Source organism: Lichenostomus cassidix, chromosome 6 (genome assembly GCF_008360975.1).
Source record: "Lichenostomus cassidix isolate B80296 chromosome 6, HeHo_3.0, whole genome shotgun sequence".
NCBI lineage: Eukaryota > Metazoa > Chordata > Aves > Passeriformes > Meliphagidae > Lichenostomus > Lichenostomus cassidix.
Window position 1 is genome coordinate 2,694,740 of NC_139487.1, and position 21,518 is coordinate 2,716,257.

At 43.4% G+C, this 21,518-nt stretch overlaps 1 protein-coding gene across 1 annotated transcript in view; it reads left to right on the forward strand.

Moving 5' to 3' along the window:
• Nucleotides 1-21,518, forward strand: part of ADAM12 (ADAM metallopeptidase domain 12) — a 164,996-nt gene that overhangs the window by 80,956 nt on the left and 62,522 nt on the right. Inside the window, exons 4-5 of the mRNA XM_085064614.1 lie at nt 12,693-12,771; nt 16,347-16,423. Coding sequence (XP_084920740.1) covers nt 12,693-12,771; nt 16,347-16,423 — 156 coding nt within the window. The remainder of the gene's footprint in view (nt 1-12,692; nt 12,772-16,346; nt 16,424-21,518) is intronic.

Genomic DNA, 21,518 nt, shown 5'->3' on the forward strand with positions numbered 1-21,518 from the left:
CAGTCTGGAGTTCTGTGATTCTCTTGTGTTTCAAGAGTTCTCCTTTTCCTGGATTTCCTGCAGGGTTTTTGTCTCTTTGGCTCTCTGTTGTTAAAAGAAATCTCTTGCCTCACCTGATCTCATCCAACACCAAACCACAGATGAACATATCCTGGCTTGAGTGGATCTCAAATGAAAGAAAGATGATTCTGAGTGGTTTGGTAATGACCAGGAGATAAAGCAAGGCAGTCTGACTCTTTCATTTAATTAACTTTTCTGTTGAGATTCCATTTGCAAAGGTTGCAAAATTTTCCTCTTGGATATCGTGGCATTCCCACAGGCCTGCAGGCTCTCTGGGTTTGGGTTTCTGCAGCTTGCAGTGTGCTGTTCTGGGACCAGCCTGGTCCAAGGCTCTGCCTTCCCCTCCTGTCAGCAGCCGCAGACAAATTCGAGGGATAGGATCACACAGTTTCATCTTTTCCATGCTGCTGTCTAGTCCTAAGCCTGTTGGCAAAACTTTTACCCTGATGAATTCCTCGGTGATGAGTGTTATTTCTTTGACTGATGTGCGCAGGCAGGGGAACATTTCTACATCACTGCTCAAACTTCCTGAAACATACTTAAATAATTTACATAAAATCCAAATCTGCGTGTGAAATATTCTCATGAGTCAAGGGTTTATTCGCTGTGAATCCATTCCGTGAGGGGGAGGAAACCTAAACTGTCTTGGATAAAATGGCCTTTATAAAATATAGATCAATTTCCTAATATTTATGTATGATTCTACTCATTATGGATTTTTTTTCCCCTTCTTTCTTATTTCAGTCTGAAACTGCCTCAGCAACCCCTTGCTAGCATTGCTTCATGTGGATGTGAGCACTAAATCAGGAGAGTTTCTTCTGAGTCTGTCTCATTAAATATTATCTCTCTGATTTGCCAGTGTGGATCATAATAGAGACATTAAAAAAGCATGTATCTGTAATTGCTTTTTAATGCCACTGCTCTTTATAGGTGATTTTAGTTCCAAAGTAACATGGGAAGTCATGTAAAAACAGAAAGCTGTTGGTGATAAGGGAGTGCCAAGGAGAATTGATCATACATGAAGTTAATTAATTCAGGCAGTGCTAAGGATGCTAGAATGAAACAGCTTTCTGTGTGAATGTATTGTGCTTTTCCCAGGGTTGTAGAAATTATTGCAACCTCCTAAGCAGTAAAAAACCATAAATTGTATCATTTTGTATGAGCATTATTGACAAGTGTCATAGCAGTTCCAGGTGTGACAGACACAGTCTGATCCATGATTTATAGGAAAAAAAAAAGTCAATTCAGTTCAGTGTGGAAATACAACCCTACATTTATCCAGCAATCCTGTTTTTCATTTTGCATGACACAGTTCCCACAGCAGAGCAAGCCCAGCCAGCTCAGAGATCTCCTAAAGGGTTTTACATCACCAAGAACCTTTCAATACATCACTTTAAACCTTAGCTGGGCAGGGTGGCTCTGCAGAATCCTGCTGAGCAGCTTCCCAAAATATTTGTTTCTTCACACAGCTACGCGAAATAAAGCACTAGGCTGCCAGGATTTCTCAGGTCAGCAGTAGTAGCGTAAACATGCTGCATTTGAGTGTGAATAAATCTGTGTGATGTAAGAGGAAGGTGCATATGTTTCATATGGTAACAGCTAAATGTAAGTGTAAAAGAAAAGCTAGAGGGATTTTGTGTGTCCATCTTGACCAAGTGCCTTGGAGAAGACTGATTTTCAGGGAGTGATTACCCAAGTGTCTGTAGCTCTCTCTGAAATAACAATTCATTTCTAAGACTGTCTATGAAAATGCACATAGTACTCCGAAGTATATCTATAAATATATTTGTGTGGGTGCACATATAATTTCTGCATGTTTGACTCCCATCTGTGTAATATGAATAGTTTGCCTATAATCCTGTGGAACTTCATTTTCTGGCAGATGAGTCTCTATTAATTCCTAAAACCCTCAGCAACAACAGAATTACTTTGCAGTGTTAGGGGGGAAAACATTACAATAAAAATGAAGCATACTTTTAATTATCTGTAGTCATTTGGATGAAATCTATAATGAGCTTGATAAATGCTGATGCTCTAGGCATCAATTTTTCAAATGACAGTAGAACCAAAAATATCTGGGAAGGCATTGTTAGCTCAGACTGCACAATATTTTTGAGGTCTTGGTTAGCAGGAATAATTAAAATGACTTATGTAAGATAAGTGTCATATCTCTGTCAGCAACTAAATGTTAAATGTTATTATAAACTAATTACTTCCTTGACTTGAAAAGAAAATTATAATTTTGTGTCTTAACCACTGAAAGATGGTGTCTGATCCCTCTCTCACCAAACTCTTTACCAGCATGTCTGCAGTGACTTCACTGCCAAGAGATGCCATCAGAGGAGGTGAGGAGTGAGTTTGGACCAAAAACCTCACTGTGGAGAGAAGTCAGAATCTGCTTGTGACATTAATGAGTTCCTAAATAAGTAAAAGGAGAAGCAGCTGAATCTGTGGGGTTTTTCTTGGTGTTTGTGGTGCAGGGAGGAGGAGGAGGAGCAGGAGGGATGCTGATGGCTCTGTGTGTCCTTCCTCCTGTCCATCTGCTGTGCTCAGGGCTCAGAGCCATGGCTCATCTCTCCAAAGCCACAGGCATTTGCTGTCCAGTGGATGAGATTCATTTGCTCATAAAGGGTTCTGACACAGGGCAGAGTCGAGGAATTAGATTCAGGGGAAGTGCAGAGCAGAGAGAGAGAGGTGAAAAAGCAAAGAGAGAAGTTAAAATCTAGTTTATCCTCCCTGATTTCACTGGTTATTCTTCCTTTGTTGCCTGAAAAACACGAGCATGGAGCCTGGCAGGGGTGATGAGCTGTGTTGTCTCCATCACAGGTCCCACTGATGTCACATCTTGTGGAGCTTGGTGCCCTGAGAGCTGCCAAGATCACTCCATCTTGTGGCACCCACAGCTTTCAGGCTGCTGGAAGAAAAGCACCAAGGTGGTCGTGTTGCTTTTTGTGATTTTATGCACTAAGGAAAATGTTTCTCCTATTGAGCAGTGCAATAATAAACCTCAGCATGTAAGAGGAGCTGCAGGGGAATAATGGAGGGAAAAGGAGAGGCAATGGAGAGATGATGAGAAAAGGTTAAGGCAAAATGCAGGGAATGTAGGAATGAAATTAATGGGTAAGGAAGAGAAAGGAAGGAGGAATATTTCAAATCCCATCCTTTCATCTGCCTCATCCTATAAACTCGCTTGTTGCTTGGTACCTTGTTTTGAATCATTTTCAATGATTCATCCCAATTTTAAGTCATATCTTGAAGCAGAATTAGTTGGAAATGAGCCATAATATTCCAAGAGCCTAATGTTACTCGAAAAATCCTTCCATGCTTTGCCAGGACACCAAAGTGCCCTGTGCCAGCAGCTGATCAGTGTTTGGGAGGCACAGCAGGAGCAGTATTTTGGGAGATATAGAATGTTTCTCCTCTTCCTGAATTATTTCCTTAGTATTGGCCACTGTGGAAAACAGAATATAGGACTTGGTGGACCTTTGTTCTGACAACCTGCAGCTCATTTTAGAGCTTTTGCACCTACTGAATTTTAAAGCAGATTTACAGGCTTGATGTTTAAACACGGATTTAAATACAAAAACCTCCTTACAATCCCTGCCCTCTTCACACAACATTTTAAGAGGTTAGCCAGGGGGACAGTGAGGCACAGGGCAAAATGAAGACACCTCTCTAGAAGTCCATGATTTTGCAAGTGAAATATGAGCACAGCCTGCTTGGAGCAATTGGTTCGTGCTTGTTGCAAGGAGGAAATTGTGGGTTGAGTTAAAAAAAACCAACAAAAAATTATTTCATGTTTCAACAAATTGGCAGAAATGGCAATAAAACGACTCTAAAATTAAAAATGCAAATGCAAGCCTACAGGCACACACTCCAAAGCAAGAATAAGGCACAGAGAGGATGTAATTGTTGGTTGAAGTCAAAGGATAGACTTAGGCTGAGTGACTTTTCATTACTGCAAGATCTTGGCTTCCAAGAAGTATTGCAGATGCTTACAATAACCTTTTGTAATCCCACAGCACTATTTGCATTTCGTTAGTTCTATTTTAATAAGTTCTGATTTTTCATTGGAGTTACTTAAATTTCTGTATTTATAAATAATTTTCCGTGTTCAGAGTAGTTTTCTTGGATCTTTCAGACAGAATTCCGTAGTAGTCTGAAAATGTTCAGATGTAAGTACAGTCAGACAATTTGCCCAGTGACATCTGTTCAGCACCATAATTTTACTCAGCTACGAGTGACATATTTAATTAACTGAGACATTTCAAATAGAATTTGACAGCTTTCCAGCCCAGTATCTCCAAACTTACTACTGAGTGAAAATATGCCATCCTAGGAGCATTACAGAGCCTAGGAAGAATTAGTGTTATGAAAGGCTGTGCTGAGATGTTGGAAAATAATGCATTAAAATATCATGTCTGCCACTTGTCATACATGTGCCTCTTGGCTGCTGAAACATCCCAGTGATTCTGGGGAGCCTCCTGAGCCCTGATTTCGTGGTTTGGGGTTTGCTGCATCTGCAACTCCAATGCTGTGTTGGGCAGACAAGATCAGAATGCTATAAAAAGCTCTTGGATTATCTTGCACAAGTTGTCGTGGAAGCATATTAATGGGAAGTGTGCTTTTGATCAGGAAGCACAGCACTGCCATGTGAGCAGCAGATCTGTGCAAGGATCCACAACCCCAGAGCCGTGTCAGCCTTCAGTCCAGCCAAAGCCAATTGTGAATTCTCACTCACACAGATGGCTCTGGGCTCAGCCTGAAGGGCAGCAGAGCACTGTCCTTCTGATCTCTGCCACAGACAGAGGTGCAGCAGGTCCCTGGATATTTCCAGCAGGATGCTTTCACTTTTGGCACATGGATCAGTGTCGCTGTTGAGCCGCTAGCAGAGAAAAAGGACCCGGATTCTCAGTGTGGCATAAAAAAGAGCTTTTATTATTTAATTTCAACTGATATAGATTTTCAGAAGTCACCCGGATTGGTCAGTCAGAAACCTCCCCCTAGGCCTGATTGGCCAGGCCTGAACTGTCCAAATCTCGAGACACTGTTTTTAATAACATCCAAACTTTATCTTTGTTTATAAAACACAGAAAGAAAAGAGAAAAGTTCCCATGAGAAAGGTCTGTGCTGGCCACAGATCAGGGTTTCACCGAAGCCACTTCCATTACCCAAAGTTGAAACAATTCAATGTAGCTCGAGCAGTAAAGCCTCTCCAAAGCTGGTTTGCCTAAACGTACAGAATTGTATTTTCCCATCAAAAATCCATTAGGCAATAAGCAGCATCATCTCTCCATTGCTGACAACAATTTGTGGATGGGGTTATTCGGGAGCCTCTCTGGAACTGTTTGCTTTTCAAAGCACCCAGCCCAGCTGAACCAGGATTTTCATTAATCCACCACACAGGGAAGCTCAGGGAATTAATGTAAAATAATCCTCACAAGGACAACTGCAGAGAGGTGCTGTAAACTTTGGTGTACCAGAATTGGACTGTGAAAAATAATGTTAGAAAGTCTTAGAGGTTAACATGGGTTAACATTTGTGTCACTTCTTCCCTCAATAACCATCCGACGTCTAGGGTCACCCAAACCCATCCCATTAGGGTACCCTGGGGATCTTGGCCAAGTTTAAGCCATTTTAGGGAGAGAACTTGTCTTTACCCATCTACTTTGTCAGAAAACATGTTATTTATTTTCCTTATGCTTTCCCCACCACGCTGGTTAGCAGCAGTGTCTTCATTACCATTTTGGAATTAGAGTGATAAATAAAAACTAGAGTTTTGGCAAGTAAATGATTTCATAAATGTGACAATGAGTGATGGAAGCAGGGTGTGCACCGAGGGCCCACAACAGCATGGGAGGCCACCAACCTGCTGGATTTAATTTCAATCTTTACCTACTGAAGTCTGGGGAGGTGAAGCTGATGGATTGTTTGCCCAGCAGTCAGGAAATAAGAAAGCTCTCAATCACTCGGTGATTGCCAGCCAGGGCTGCTTTCTCCCTCAGCTGCTCAGATCTGTTTGCTTCCACTGTTCTTGCTTTCTGCACGAAGCCACCACGGGTAGTGATGACTTGTGAATACAGGATGCTTGGAGGCTTGGAAAGGTGGATTTGTCCCTCTTCTGTGCCTGTTCCCAGCACACCAGAGAGCAGCTGTGGATGGGAGTGCCTGTGTTCCAACACACTGCCCAGGGGTAACTCAGAGAATGCTCTGCCCTGCAGCTTGTGTTTATCAGAATTGAATCCTGGTGTGACAGGCTCTATTCCACCCATGCAAGGGGATAGATTTTTACATGGACTCCAGCAGACACAAAATTATATGAATTTCTGCATCAAAAGAACTGGGTCTGAGCACAGAGGCATATTTTTCCAATGTAGTGTATGATCTACTCAAATTGTCCATCTCCAGCCCATGTGCAATAGGCTGCAGGCTACAAGCACAGAGTTACTATTGAAACTCGGGATGCTTGGCTGATTTCCCAGCTATTACCATTTCATTTGACTCCCATCTTTTCCTCCAAATAGTTGTGCTAATTAAGCTCTGCGAATTTCAATCTCTCAGGTTCTTCAATTATGACACTGCAGCCCCTCTATGGCAGCACACTGGAGTGTGGCAGATAGGATATTATGAAGTGGAGACATTCAATGGGAAAATGTCCAAAAGCATTTCAAATCACTTAAGATAATTAAACAAGGGGAAAGAATGTGGCGTGTTTGAAGAATATGAGGTGGTTTTGAGAATAGAATGCTGTTCGGTGCATGGGAAACTCATTACCCACACTGAACTCATTTTTTACATTGTAATGAGAAAGAAGAATTAAAAAACACCTCTGTGAACATCACCTTTGTGAGTAGCAGGAGGTGCTGGCACTGAGACCACCGGGGCAGAGGCAGCAGGTTTAACAGGCTTGTTTATTCCTCTGGATGTACCTGGGGAAAAAATACAGCAATTGAAGAAATAACAACTAATTTCAGTGTAAAGGTCAAAAGGACCCGAATTGAGATGCTTAAGAATTAATGGAGTAGGCTGCTGTCAGCAGGCACAATGAATGACATTTTTTATGACTGCCTGCTCACCATCCTGTTTCCCTCTGCTCACCTCCCCCACAGGTAGGAAAGGTTTCAAACGCATCGCCAGAGGGGTTTTAATAAGAGTTTGTACAACAGAGTGAGGCAGGGCTTGAATGGGGGAGAAAACAGGCACTTGATCATTGGGAAGGATGAAAAAGAGTCTGAGTAAAGGTCAGTTGTGTTGTGAGCTGCAGGCAGCACTCCTGAGGGGAAGGGAGGAGCACAGCCAGCCCTGAGCCAGCTCTGCTTGTCCTGTCAGTGTCCCACGGGGCAGGCACAGCAGCTGAGTGCCATCCTTTAGAAAGGCATGAGAATATTTACTGTTCTTCCTAAAACACCAGTTCTTAAAGTAGAACTACACAGAGCTGTGAATGAAAGCCAAGGGGGAGCAGAAAATCAGCCTTTGTGTTATGTTCCTCTCCAAAGCTAAGCAGGGCAAAGCACCTTCTCCACAGCACTGAAAGAACCCTGAGACACCAGGGGGACATCCTGTGGTGCTGAACACCAGGGTCTGCTCGTGCTGGGAGGATGCTGAGATTTCCCCTGAGTAGCACTGACATGAACAGTACACAGTTCTTGTCCTTTTTCACAGCCTGATATTCTGTACTTGGTGCCTGGATGGCTAAAGGACAATTTGATAATAATCTGCACCTCTGTGAATGACAGATATACCACGAAGCAAAACAATCGTCTCAGCTGGTGGCAGAAGTGGGCTAGGAAAAACCAGAAAAGGCTGGATTTTGGGAAATGCATCGTGACAGAAACATCTGTTGGAATGCAAAGTAATCTCCCTTGGACAGTGGTGGGATCAGCATTGCTCCTGACATTTGCAGCTCGATGAGGCAGAGCCTGGTTTGATCTATAGCACACTTGCCTTCCAGGAGGCCCTCTGTATGATCCACTAGATTTTTTTCCATCTCTAACTCCTGTGACTGTCTGTCTGACGCTCCCTGGGTGATGAAATATCATTATAACCTTTTGAAATAATGTATCGGCGCCTGGAGAGCACAGACTGATTTTCTCATTTGCAAGTGAGAGGCAGTGTGTTAAATTACCACTCCTGTCATTAAATGGATTGAGGAAAAAATCTGATGTGCTCAAAGCAGGACATTTTTCCCCTCCCCAAACAAACCACCTCAGATTTCACCTTGTGGGGAGCCAGGAAGGTGAGGATTAGAAGTTTAAATAAAATTCATCATATCCCCTGAGGCTTAGGTTTCTTGCTTGACACCTGAAAATGTTTCAGCAAGTCTGACATGGAAGCTTTCTACTGACTTACAGAGGATGAGGGAGTCTGTGCTGTGTCTGTCATAGATCAGGAGGCATAAAATTTATCCTTCTGGGCCATGGAAGCTTCTACTTGTTCATTTGGCTCTGGGAAATTTGATCCTGAGCAAGCTGGGATAGTAGAAGGTGTCCCTGCCCATGGCAGGGGATGGAACTGGATGAGCTTTAAAGTCCCTTCCATCCCAAACCATTCTGTGATTCTGTGAAATGTGAAAAAAAATCACTGTGCTGACAAACCCAGTGACTAAGTCCGTGAGTAATCGTGCTCAAGAACTGCACTTTTGTGTCTTTGGAGCATAAATGAGAAAGTTGTGGTGTTGTTTCAGCTGATTTTTAAAAATCACATCAGGCAGCTGATGCAGCTCCCCACTGCATTTGTTTCTGTCTCTTCATGCAGGGCAAAGTATTGATAATCATCTGATGCTGCTGAGCATTGTAGCTGGCAATATTCGAAACTCCAGACATGGTGATGAATTGCTCTATGATATATTAATGTTATTTTGATCCCTGCTCTTTCAGAATTACATTGATCCAATTAGGTTAAGTAGCTTGCCATCTAAATTAATTTACTTTCCTCTATTAATCTCCTCTACTCTGGGTCAAAACCAGAAATGTAAATCAATCCATTATATTGCATATCTTTGGGGGGTGGGATGGTAATTAAATTACCTAATAGATACATATGCTGGATTGATTGTTTGGTATGTTAAACATATTTGCCATAATTGGAAAGCGAAGTGATACACACTCAGTAGTGGAATTTGAGTGCTTGTTGCACTTAATTTTCATAACCTGCCAAGAGATGCCTTGCAGTCCCTGGGCACCAGCCCTACATGCACAGCACACAGCTTTTAGGATATTGGACATTTTGCACGTGGGGAAAACAGCTCCTTCCTCTGCCAGGAGCTGCTGCACTCCCTGGCAAGGTCTCACAGAGGCCTTCACCCTCTACAGCATGGAGAAAACCTTTCCCTGGCTTTTCTCAGGCTGGCAGCAGCAGCAGCACTGTGGCAGCAGAGCAGATGTCTGTGCAGTGATGTCTTAGTTACCAAACTGAAGGAGGCTTAGTGCAGACTCCTGGAAAGCTCTCTCCTTTTCCCAGGGGCACAGGAAATTTCTCTGGTTTGGTATCATTCAATAAGAGAATGGTTTGGGTGAGAAAAGACCTTAAATCCCACCCAGTGCCACCCCTACCATGGCAGGAGCACCTTCCACTCTCCCAGGCTGCTCCAAACCCCAATGACCAACCTGGCCTTGGACACTCCAGGGATCCAGGAGCAGCCACAACTTCATGTTCCACACTGGGGCATTATTTTCCTTTCCTTAGGTTAGTCCAACCATGAGATTCCATCATCTTGCTGCTCTTACCAATGTTTTACATCTCACACTGGTAATTCTTACTGTCAGCCAGAATTTTCAGGGTTGATATCAAATTCCATCCTGACAGGGACACTGCTGACAGCTGCACCAGCAATGTGTTTACCTGCTATGTTTTGATATTATGATTTTAGTGAGTAGAACTGTCCATGGAAGACTCAAACAAAAATCAATCTCTGATGTGAGGGAATGAGATGCAGTGGCTGGAAGCTGAATGTTGGCACAGCTAAAATAGATACAAAGTGCAGTGGGGTTAGGTTGGGCTTAGTTAAAGTCCTGCCAGGTTTGTGACAGCTCCATCATCATGGGACAGCTAAGCAAGGGCTCTTTACAGTAAGAAAATGGATCTGGTTCCTTCCCTGTCATTGCAGCAGAAGATAAATTCGGGTCAAACGACCCCTGTGATGGGGCAGGGCAGGTTGGTGATCACAACTCCCTTCTGGTATTCAAACCTAAGGATTTCTGAAATATTTTCTAAATCTGTGCCTGAGGGCAGAATGAGCAGCAGCAGAAAGGTCACCTTTGTCATCATTGCTGTCAAACACCTTGGAAACAGCAGAGCACAAAGCAAGGGTGTTGCTCAATCACTTTGCCCTTCTGCTACATCTGTTACCTTTGCCTGTACTTTGTGCCATGAAATAAAACTCACTCCCCTGTCCTGTGTGAAATCCCACTTCCCAAAATTGCACACCAAAACTCTGTTGGCCCCAGCAATGGGATCTTGCCTTTACACAGATAATTAAAGCCTGGAACTTAGCAGTGTTATATAAATAATGATAATTATAGAAGCTGCTGCTGTCTGTGATAATGAGACAGTAGAAACAGAGGGGGAATTTTAGAAGAACATGTAGTGACTAGAGAAAGGGAATGACTTCAAAGTGACACAGAGCAGGGTCAGATGGGATATTGGGAAGGAATTGTTCCCTGTAGGATGGGGAGACCCTGGCATAGGGTGCCCAGAGAAGCTGTGGTGCCCCTGGATCCCTGGCAGTGTCCAAGGGATTTTGATTGGAGCTCTGAGCAGCCTGGGACAGTGGAAGGTGTCCCTGCCATGGTAGGGGTGGCACTGGATGATCTTTAAGGTCCCTTCCAACCCAAACCATTCTAGGATTGATTGCATACAGCCCAGTTTGCTCCTTGGAAGGATTTTGGAGGCACAAGAGGTGAGATCAGCACTGCAGTCAAGTGTCCTCTGGGACATCCCAGGTGTCCCTGTGGAGCTGCTTGGTGTCATTTATTTTTGTGTCTCTAAATCAACATGAGATGTTTGTTGGGCACCCAAATCCTGCTGTGGCTGTGGTGCTTGCCTGAGATCCACTTCCTGTGAATCCACCAAATGCTGAGGTGTTTTAGTATTCCATATCTATTAATATGCTAATATTTCCCACAAGCTGAAAAATTTAAAAGTTAGATGTGAGAATCTGTGCTTGAATGCTCACTATAATGTGCTGGAGCTTCATTTTTTTGCCTTGCCACTTCCTTATTTTATTTTTTTTTCCTTTTCTTGATAGTTTTTGGTCTTGTTTCAGTCTTTTTTTTTTCCTACCTCAAGATAGACACTTTTAAATCTGGGTTTTCTCCCTAATAAGTGTTTTTAGAGCTCCTAGCACAATAAGATTCCGATAGAGCCACGGGATGTTAATATGCTGCAAATTAATCAGTAATGAAAATTAAATGTGTGTTTATGCTCAAGTTTCAATGTTGATACAAATACTAGAAATGTGTACCACGACTGTGTAATGCTTCCCACCAGAATATTTGCAAGGGTGCAGCATTAACCAGATTTAAATCAGAGAAAGGGTCTGGTTTGTTCAAATGAACAACCCAAGGGAGAAACACCTCTGAAGTGGGACAGAATGAACATTGTGAAATGCAGAGTCAAGAATTTTCAATATTCTTCACTATCCAGATTTCTGAAGGTGATGGTAGCATTTATCTTTTGCCTTCTTCTCTCTCGTGCTTTTGCAGTTCACCAGGAATTTATCAAAACTCAGGATGTTTGTGATCAGGAGCACAGTTCAGGACCTACTTTAGGAGTAAATGTGAATGAGTGTTCCTCCTTCAGGCTTGGTTAGAAATGCTCTTCAGATAAGGAGCTGAAAAACAGATCAATAGCAAGACTTTGAAAGAAAAGGCAGATGCAGCTTTCCCCCTTCCACGAGTTCCCTATGAAAAGAGAACTTTTTGTAGTTGTCACATACATGTCCCTCCCTGGAGATCCCTGGAAAATGACAATTGCAAGTCTGAATTTTTAATCTCATTGCCAAAGGCAGGAGGGGAAGTGTGGAGAGAATGGGAACAAACTGCCTCATCCCAGACATGATCTTGCACAGTCTCCTGTGAAATTGCAAAATTTCCATTTGTGAATATCCTTTTAGATGATTAGAATAAATCCAGTGCTGTAAATTCTGGGATGCTCATGGAGTGTTTTCCCTGGAGTGTCAATACAAGGAGTTTATTTCACTCACCAAGAGCTAAATTAGTCTTTGGGTGGTCACTTGCAGATGAATATAACATATCAGATGGGAAAATAAGGAACACAGGGAAAACATTTTCCTTTTCAACAAGCCACCCTTACTTAACAATACTCCAATCCCCAGATTTCCCATTCAACCTAAAGCATGTTGAAAATTACATGGAAGATTCAACACCAAAATGTGCTGGCAGGCAGCCCTCATTTGGAGGAGAAAACAGTCTGGAAACTTGTAGTCTTTTCACAATTACCACAGGAAATTTTCACGTCCTGCAGCTCCAATATTTAGAGTTCTATTTTCCCTTATTCCCTGTAGCCATTGTATCCCCAACGCCTGGCTTTGATCCTTATCTGAAATGGAACTACTAAAGGATAAATTCAAGGTGAGGTGACCTTAATATTCCCTGTGCTCTGTTTTTTTCCAGGGGCCTGCTAGCCAGAGGCTTCACAGAGACCCACTACTTGAAGGATGGCTCTGACGTGGTTCTCACGCGCAATCACACGGTAAGGCTGGGCTGGCCTGGGCAGATGATGCTTCATCCCTAAAATCCAAAGTGTTCTGTGCCAGGATCTGAGCTCTGGGATGAAAGAGCTCAACGTGTGATCTTCTTTTTTTATTGTTGCCTTCAGTGTTTTTCTGACTGCTCTGATCCTGCACAGGAATTTTTAGAGGGAGACTTTAAAGGTGAGCTCTGGGGTTTGATCCAGGTGACTTTTAAAATGTAGAGGATTTTTTTCAGCTTCTTGGAAATAGGCCCATTAAAATTTGATAATAAGGCAGACATTGGTGATCAATTATGGAGAAAAGCCCAGGCTCTGTTTCGGAAAAAACCCCCATAATATCTGATTTTCATAGTGCAAAAGTTCACGTGAGAGGTTTGAAGGCTTGGGTGTCTCTCCTCACTGGGGAAGTCATGGCTGGGGTTTGGGAGAGGCTGTTGGTTGGGTTTATTTTTAAATCCAGGCCATAAATGTGTTATGGATGTACTTCATCACTGTATTTGTGTGTATGTAAGTGTATATTTATGCACATGCATAAACATGTATATATACAAAATATGGCTCGTTAAAACAAGTAGTTAAAACCTGCTTTTTACAAATAAAACCCCCTTAAGGCAGGAATTTTTTTGTCCTCTGACAGCATGAATGCCTTAATTAGAAATAATGCAGCAAGCCATTTTAATTACAAAGCTTATCTTTTATCAGCCTAAGTCCCATAAAGTATTTGTTATGTTGTGGTATTTCCTTACTGACACTGTCAGCAGAGGCTTCGTGCTTTGTGTTCTCATCCATAATGGGCTTTGCTGGGATCAGGGGAAGGAATTATTTCTCTGCATAACATCTTACTTCTGAAAAAGCATCTTCATTATAGCTCCAGACACCCCAAGTAAAGCAATCATTTTGAAAGCTTTCAGTGCTTTCATTTTGCTGGGTGTTCATATCTCCTTCAAAATCAGCTCAGGAGAAAATAGTCATTTGTTTTAGAAGCAGGAAGGCTGCAGAGACTCCTGAAGGAAGTAAAAGGAAATAAATGAAACACATGAGTCTTTTAGAGATTCACCTGAGTTAACAGGAATATGTGTGCAGCTAATGACAGGTTTTCCTTCCTAAAAAACAATATCTGTTTGTATAATGGCAGCGAGTTGTGATTAATAATGACAGTGCATTTTGCTGCCTAAAAGATTTTTTTTTTGAGAGAGAGCTGAGTGAATTCATTTTTCATTAAATGCTGCAATACAGTTCAGGAAAGATAAGCCTCTGATTTTATTTTTGTATCTCTTCTTCACTGAGGACATCAATACAGTCTGGAGTGGAAACCAAATCCGATTTTCCATTGCAAAGTTGCTTAGTCAAATTCTGCTTGGAGGTCAAAGCAAGGCAGGTTTGTGGAGCTGTCATTTGGGGAGTTCTCTAGCCCACAAGTCAGTGTCTAGGTTGTTTTTCAATTTATAGCACCTGAAAAATGGTCAAAAGCTGCTATTTGTGAAATGATCTCAAGCAAGAGTAGAGTACTGTTTTAAGTATGATGGATCAGCCTTGGTAATTATTTGTTTTTAAGGGATCATCCATTTAATATACTAGTTTGCAGGAATAAAAGGATTTGATAGCAGGAAAAAAAAATCCTGCGATTCAGTGGAGTTACTGAGCTAGAAATCAATTTTCTACCAGTCCCATTGCAGGCCATGGTCTGATAAGTTTACATTTTCGATATTGAACTTTGGCATCACAGAGCTGGATCTCAGAGAAATTGTGAAATGGGCCACAACCAGGAGCTCAGAGTTAATAAAATGACAAGTTGTACGTGGAGAGGGAAAGAAATCAGAGGGAAAGAAACCTTTGCCATAATTCACTCTTAGATAAAGACAGCTGGAGCACAGCAGCAGCTGCATGGGGTGAGATATTGGCTCTCCATCTCACTGGGCTGTGCTCAGCTCTGAGCTCAAACAGCTCCAGCTCAAACCCAAGATTTGTGTCTCAGCAGCTCTGAACTGCAGATCTGCCTCATGCAGGCTTTAAGCAATGAGAATAAACCTGGTTTATTTTTGGTTTTGGCTTATAAGAGACTCAGTGTTTAAGTGAGGGGAGAATGATTTTTCTTGTGTCTTATCAACTGGATTCATGTGACTGATAACACTAAAATAAAGTGAATTAGTGCATCCACACCGAAAAACTTTGACATCCATAGCAATTGGGACTGAAGGGATCACCCCAAAAAAATTCAGTCTATGACTGCCTCCCTTCTGTTGTGGCTTTATCTTTGCTGATGTGTTACTGACCCTTTAGGAGGATTGATGATAAAAACACCCAAGAGTAAAACATTCTCACCGTTTCTGTTGTTTCTTCCACTGAGGAAAGCTGAGTTTTGTATTTAGAAACTCAGAGCTGTGTTCACTGTCTTATGCTGGAAATCAAACACTTTTCCTGGCATAAACTTATTTGATGAGAATTCCCATCTGAATCATTCCATCTTGTCCAGCATTTCCATGACTATTGCTTTCTGCACCAAATCCAAGGTGGTCTTTGGAAGAGAGCAGTGTGAGGCTTTGTGAGTGAGAGCTTTGCCCCCAGCCTGGAAAGGTTAACTAATGCAGCTGGCTGGCTGTGAATGAGCAGAACCACAAAAAGGCACAGAAAGGCACAGGGAGATGGCTGTCAGGTGGCAGCAGCAGTGATAACTTCCCTGTGCTCTAATCAGATAGGAACCTCTGACTGCAGAGTTTACAGTTTCCAGGTGGCATTCAAAGGACCACGAGAAAAGAAATGCTGGATGAGACACAATCCTTGCTCTCCAGCCAGTCACATAATTGGGAATGCAATATAACCTTTAGTCAACAATAAAATTAGCCTTGATTCCAGACAGATATGTGGATGTGCTTAGAAACACTGTGTTGTGGGTGCCTTTTGCAAGCACTGGATTATTAAAGAAATATAATAACCTAGCCACAAAATGAAATTGGACTGTTGTCTCTCAAAATAGAGGAAGACCCCCTTTATTCTTGGTTGTTTTTAATAACATGCAGCTACTTGGTTGGGTAATTCAATAAAAAGTTTCCTGTCCAACCTGTTGCCCTTCCCCTTCATTTATTCGGATTTTTTTTCAAACTATAGGATTGAAATTGGCTTTGTTATACTTCTCTGTATGCATGGCTACCTCCTATGGGGATACATAGATATAAATGCCCTTAAATCAAAGTAGGGGTTTCTGCAGAAAGCAGTAAAATGTGGCAGCTGATTTGTTCATCTGATGAATTTAATAAAATATTCCATATTGTGGCTTTAAATAAATAACACCGAAAAAGAGGGTCAGTCACACAAATTAAACACCATTGATCCTTTAAAAAAAGAACTAACAAAAAACTTCCTCTAATGTTTTGGGGTTTAAGAAGCACCCAAGGCTTCCATTTAGGAACTCTTTGGCCTCTTAAGCACAGTGAATATCTGGCAGAACAGGAAAGGTGCTGTCAGTGTGAATCTGAATGCTGTAGCCTGAAACTGATAATCGCCTCGAAATAAAAGGCTTGGAAAGCCACGAGCAAAGAGCCTTTGTGACACTGAAATGCTTTCTCTTCCTGCCACAGGGTCACTGCTTTTACCATGGCCACGTGCAGGGCTACCCCGAGTCCTCCGTCAGCCTCAGCACCTGCTCGGGACTCAGGTGAGCCAAGAGTTACGCAATGTTTGAGATCCTGAGGGTTGGGTTGACTTTCAGTGGATGAATAAATATTGGGGGAGAGTCTGGAGCACCAGGAGAGGCTGAGGGAGCTGGGAAAGGAGCTCAGCCTGGAGCAAAGGAGGCTCAGGGGGACCTTGTGGCTCTGCAGAGCTGCTGCCAGGAGGGGACAGCCGGGGGGTCAGGCTGTGCTCCAGGGAACAGGGACAGGAGGAGAGGGAACAGCCTCAGGCTGGGCCAGGGGAGGTTTAGATTGGATATTGGGAAAATTTCTTCATGGGAAGAGCTGTCCAGCCCTGGCACAGCTGCCCAGGGCAGTAGTGGAGTCCCCATCCCGGGAGGGATTTCAGAGCCCTGTGGATGTGGCACTTGGGGACATGGGGCAGAGTTGGCCTTGGCAGTGCTAGGGATGGTTGGACTCAGTCATCTTAGAGGGCTTTTCCAACATAAATGATTCCATGATTCTCTCTGTTTTCCTAATGTTGGATGAATCCCTACAAATCATTTTCCCTCTAGCCGCTCTGAAGAGAAAAAACAAAGCATACATAACACTTGTGGGGTTTTCCAGGAGCCATCCCTCCCTCCTACTGCCCATCCCTCTCTGTGCCCATGGCAGCAGTGCCATGCTTGGCACATTTTTTGTCCTGGCAGTGTCCAATGGCTTTCCAGTCCTCTTTGTCCTCCAAACCATTTCACCAGTGATGTCAGGCCGGCTTTGCCAGCTGCCAAATCACTCATTGTCCAGCAGCCTCATCATCAGGAGAGGTGGCTCTGTGAATCACTGAATCTATGTTCTATAGAATATGCTTGGTCGTGGAGCTCGATAAATTGTGCTCATGGCAGGTATGATGCTCAGCTTTTGGATTTTAGCTGCTTCTTAATGGGAAAGTAGCAGATTCCCATCGCTGAAAACCAAACCTCTTTGGAGTTTGACAAAGGAATGGGCTGACAACATTTTAAGTACACAATGGACACAGTTCAGGAAACAATTATCTTCCTTACTTGGACAATCAGAGACTGGTATTTACTCACAGAGCTGTTCCAAATCACAGTAATTAACTGTAAATTGGCTCTAGCGTTCTCCCTGGAAAACCCAGTTTTCCTGTCAGATTTCCAGCTGTCTCAGCCTTTTCTGGGTTTAATTTATCTACAAACAACAGGAGTAGCTGGAATATTTTCCCCTTGATTTTGCATTTTGTGCAATGGGGGCATTGTCGAGGCTTTTGGAGAGGAGCTCTGGGACAGACAGCAGCAGAGAGAGCAGAGTTTGATCCCAGCACCCCTCTCCCTCTGGGAATGACCCATTTCTGTAGGCGATGGGATTCCTTTGGCTCATTCCCACACAGAGAGGGTGTTTCACTATGGATCCATCACCTTCCAAAAGTTCAATTAACCCCTTGCTTGAAGAGTCAGCATTTATCTGTCATTCTTGCTGTAAAATATACCCAGAATTTAAAACTGTTTGTAAAAATATAATGCAGAGCTCTCAGTATTTTAGTTAAAGGGATCACAGTGCTGCAAGGTCCACGGGGAAAATTTGTATCTCGTGGGACAGGGTCTGCATTGATGTCTGAGTTATCTGAAAGTTAATAACTCTCGAGAGAAAATATCCTTCTCCACATTAGAAGGGTTTCTTTTCTTCTCTGATGTTCTCTCTTTACAGCTGTGGAGCTCACAGAGTCATTTCCCAGTTTTAAGTAGTCAGAGGTGTCAAGACAGCAGATAATGGCAGTGACACTTTTCTGACACTGCTGCAGACAAGTCCCCAAAGTGCAAGCTGACAGGATCAGCCTCTCAGTACAAAGTTTCAGAAATTTCCTTTGCAGTGCAGGTTTTGTTCCAGCAGGAGATCAGCTGAGGAAATATCTCAATATTTCACAGATTTCCCAATATGTGTGCCCATTTCACTGCTGAGGTTGGTGCACAGAGTGTCCATGGGTGAGAGCAGTTTGTGAAAAGGGTGGCTGTTGATTTTCTCCACCAAACCTGTTATCACCAAGCCTGATAACCAATAGTAACAACTCCTAGACATTCCCTGTGCTTGATCACAGAATCCCAGAATGGTTTGGGTTGGAAGGGACCTGAAAGTTCATCCACTTCCACCCCCAGCCATGGGCAGGGACACCTTCCTCTAGACCAGGTTGCTCCTAAAAAGAGCAGAACAAAAGTACTTCATGGCTTACTTTGCTGGCAGCTTTGCTAGCTTGAAAGAATAGTTTGGATAGGGTAGGACAGGACAGGACAGGACAGGACAGGATAGGACAGGATAATGTATTTGCCACCGACTTGCTGGAGGTACAGGAGTAATGACATAAGGCATTGTGTGGCCATGGAGCCCAGGTGGGGACAGTCCCTGGAGCAGCTGTTGGAAGGGAAGCCTGGTCTCGTTTTCAGGGCCTGTTCCTGGCTTTGTGACAGTTTCTAAGTGAATCAGACAAATCTCTCTGTCTCAGTTTCTCCGTCTGTGAAATCCATTTAATGATTCTTACCTACCTCACACAGCTGCTGCGTGGAGCTGAGCTCTAAGTGCCTGAAAAGCATCTAATGAAAGGAAGTGCATGCTGTCAGCTCTCTGAAATCCTGGAGAACCAATATCCTCCCTCTCCCCCCAGACAGGCACCTTGGGCTTTGTTCCAGCTGTGGATAGGCAGGGGCTGTGCGTTTTCCCCCAGATCAGCAGAGTTCATTAAAAGACATGAAACTACTCAGAAAGAATAGGTTCCACATTTCGGTGTGCTCTGAAGCCTGAGTGCTCAGCAGCAGTCAAAGAAGCAAAAGGGATCATAGGAATTACTGAGACAGAAATAGAGGATAAAACAAGAACCCTCATTACCACTTTATAAATCCACAGAGCACTCATGTCTTGAGTTCTGCATGCAGTTCTTGTTTTCCCCTCCTCAGCTCTGTCTCAGGGAAGGAAGGAGCATTATATCCAGAAAAGGTACAGAGAAGGGCAAAAATGGTGATCAAAGGTAGGGAACAGCTTTTATCCAAGGAGAGAAAATAGACTAGGATTTGTCACTTTTGAAAGGATGTGACGGAGAAAAGGGACATGATGAAACAAGGTTGAATGTCACACTGGAGAGGGGACAATTACTGAATATTCCTCATAACCTCAAAATTAGGAGACATCAAATGGAAATGTAGAGCAAAGGGAAGTACTTTTTTTATTCACACAATGAAGCCTGGAGCTGTCACAGGTGTGTGTCAATGTGAAAAGTATAAATAGATTCCAGAAAGATGTGACAGTTTGGGCAGGGCAGCTCAGGGAGCTTCTCAGGGCTGTCACACCCAGAGATGTCCCTGACCCTGCTGCTCTCAGAGCTGGGGTACCAGCTGGGGTTGTGGTTATGTTCTTATCTCTCACCCCTGAGCTCCTGCTGGTGACCAAGGCCAGAGAGGAGGTGCTGAGCTGGAAGAATCTTGCTCTGACCTCCTCCAAAAATCAAGGTCTTCCTTGCATGTGGTTGAGCATTTCAGATGTGTTATTAGCTCCTGAATATGATGCAGTTGCTCTGTGATGAGGAAGAATCAGGTGTGAAATCTGAAAACTAAGATTTGTCTGGTTTATCAGGCAGACAGAGGGGTGAGAGCTAAAGAGGAGGAGGAGGAAGCTCAGCTCTCAAACACTCACATTCCAGCTCTGTTACATCCTCACAGACACAACATCCGAGCTCCTCGCCTCACCCAGGAGCACAATGGCTTAAATAGTGGGATTGACACTGAGAGCAGCCTAAATGCAGGTTAGAGGAGCCCAATAATCATGGCACAATCTGCATCCTGCTGGCTCCTCGGAGAAGGAAGAGCTGAATGGCAGAGAGGTCGGGAAATGCTGAATGCACAAAAAGGGAACAATGGCTAATCATGATTGCTGGTGTGTCCATCTGGATCAGAAAGCCAATTAGACTGGCAGAGCTTGTGGGAAGGTGAAGGTACGACAAAGTCGAGCTGTTTCCTTCCTGTCCTCAGGAAATACCCTTCTGTTTATCCAGCTTGGAGGCCCTTCAAGTTTTTAGCAAGTAATTTTGGCCTGTGGCCACTGCTCACATCTTCTGTGATAAATTTGTTTAGACTTGAATGATTTTTCCCTGATTGCTTTCCCTGTGAGTGCTGAACACACCCAGAGCTGCATCCTGGAGAAGGACACAAACCTGCCTGGTCCAGGGGCTGCCAGGGGACTCTGGAATGGGAATGTGCAGCTGGAAAGTCATCTGCAGTGACCTCCTTGAGGGGGGAGCTGGGGAGCTGCTCCCAGAAATGCCTCAGGAGCTTAAGGATGTAAATCTCCCAGGAAGCTTTTTCCTTCTGAATCACCAAAGCACACTTTAATATCCTAAGGTATTTTACCCAATTATTAGGTAATAAACCCAGTCACACATCAAAAAGTATTCAGTCATTGTCCAGCTGAAAAATGCTGTGTCTACAGTGACAGGGATGGGGATAAGGCCCCAGAATGGAATTTTTGCTGGAATTACAGAGTTATGGTACCCAAGGCATCATTTTTCAAATGGTCTGGCTGAACTCACTGCATCCCAGACACAGTCAGCTGAAGAGGGGCTTTGAATGTGACACTCCAGACATCAACTATTTAAAAAAGGAATGGAAGTAGGAAACCAGTGAGGAAAAAGAAATGTTTAAATTTCTCACGAGTCCTCAAGCATCGTTTCCACACAGAAGGAGAGATTTCATCCAAAAGTTAAGTTCGGAGAAAATCCCTGTTGAGAAAAGCACTGGTTTGGATGTGAGCTTTTCCTCCATGCCTTCTGAAGAGCTTTTAGTTCATATAAACATCCTGCATGGTTTGTAATTTATCTGACCAGGAAACTCCTGGAGGATTTTGAGCTCAACGTTAAAAACCATTCACTTTCTGGGGTTTCACAGCTTCTGTGCTCTGCCTGTCCCAGGGGCAGCAGACCTGGCTCAGGGTCACCTCTGTGATTTGTGATGAACATGATGTCTAGCCTTTGACCTCGGTGGGCAGGGGGTCTCCAGGTGCCCAGGGATCACTGCCAGGACAAGGATAAGAGATGATACCATCCCATCCCATCCCATCCCATCCCATCCCATGCCATCCCAGCTG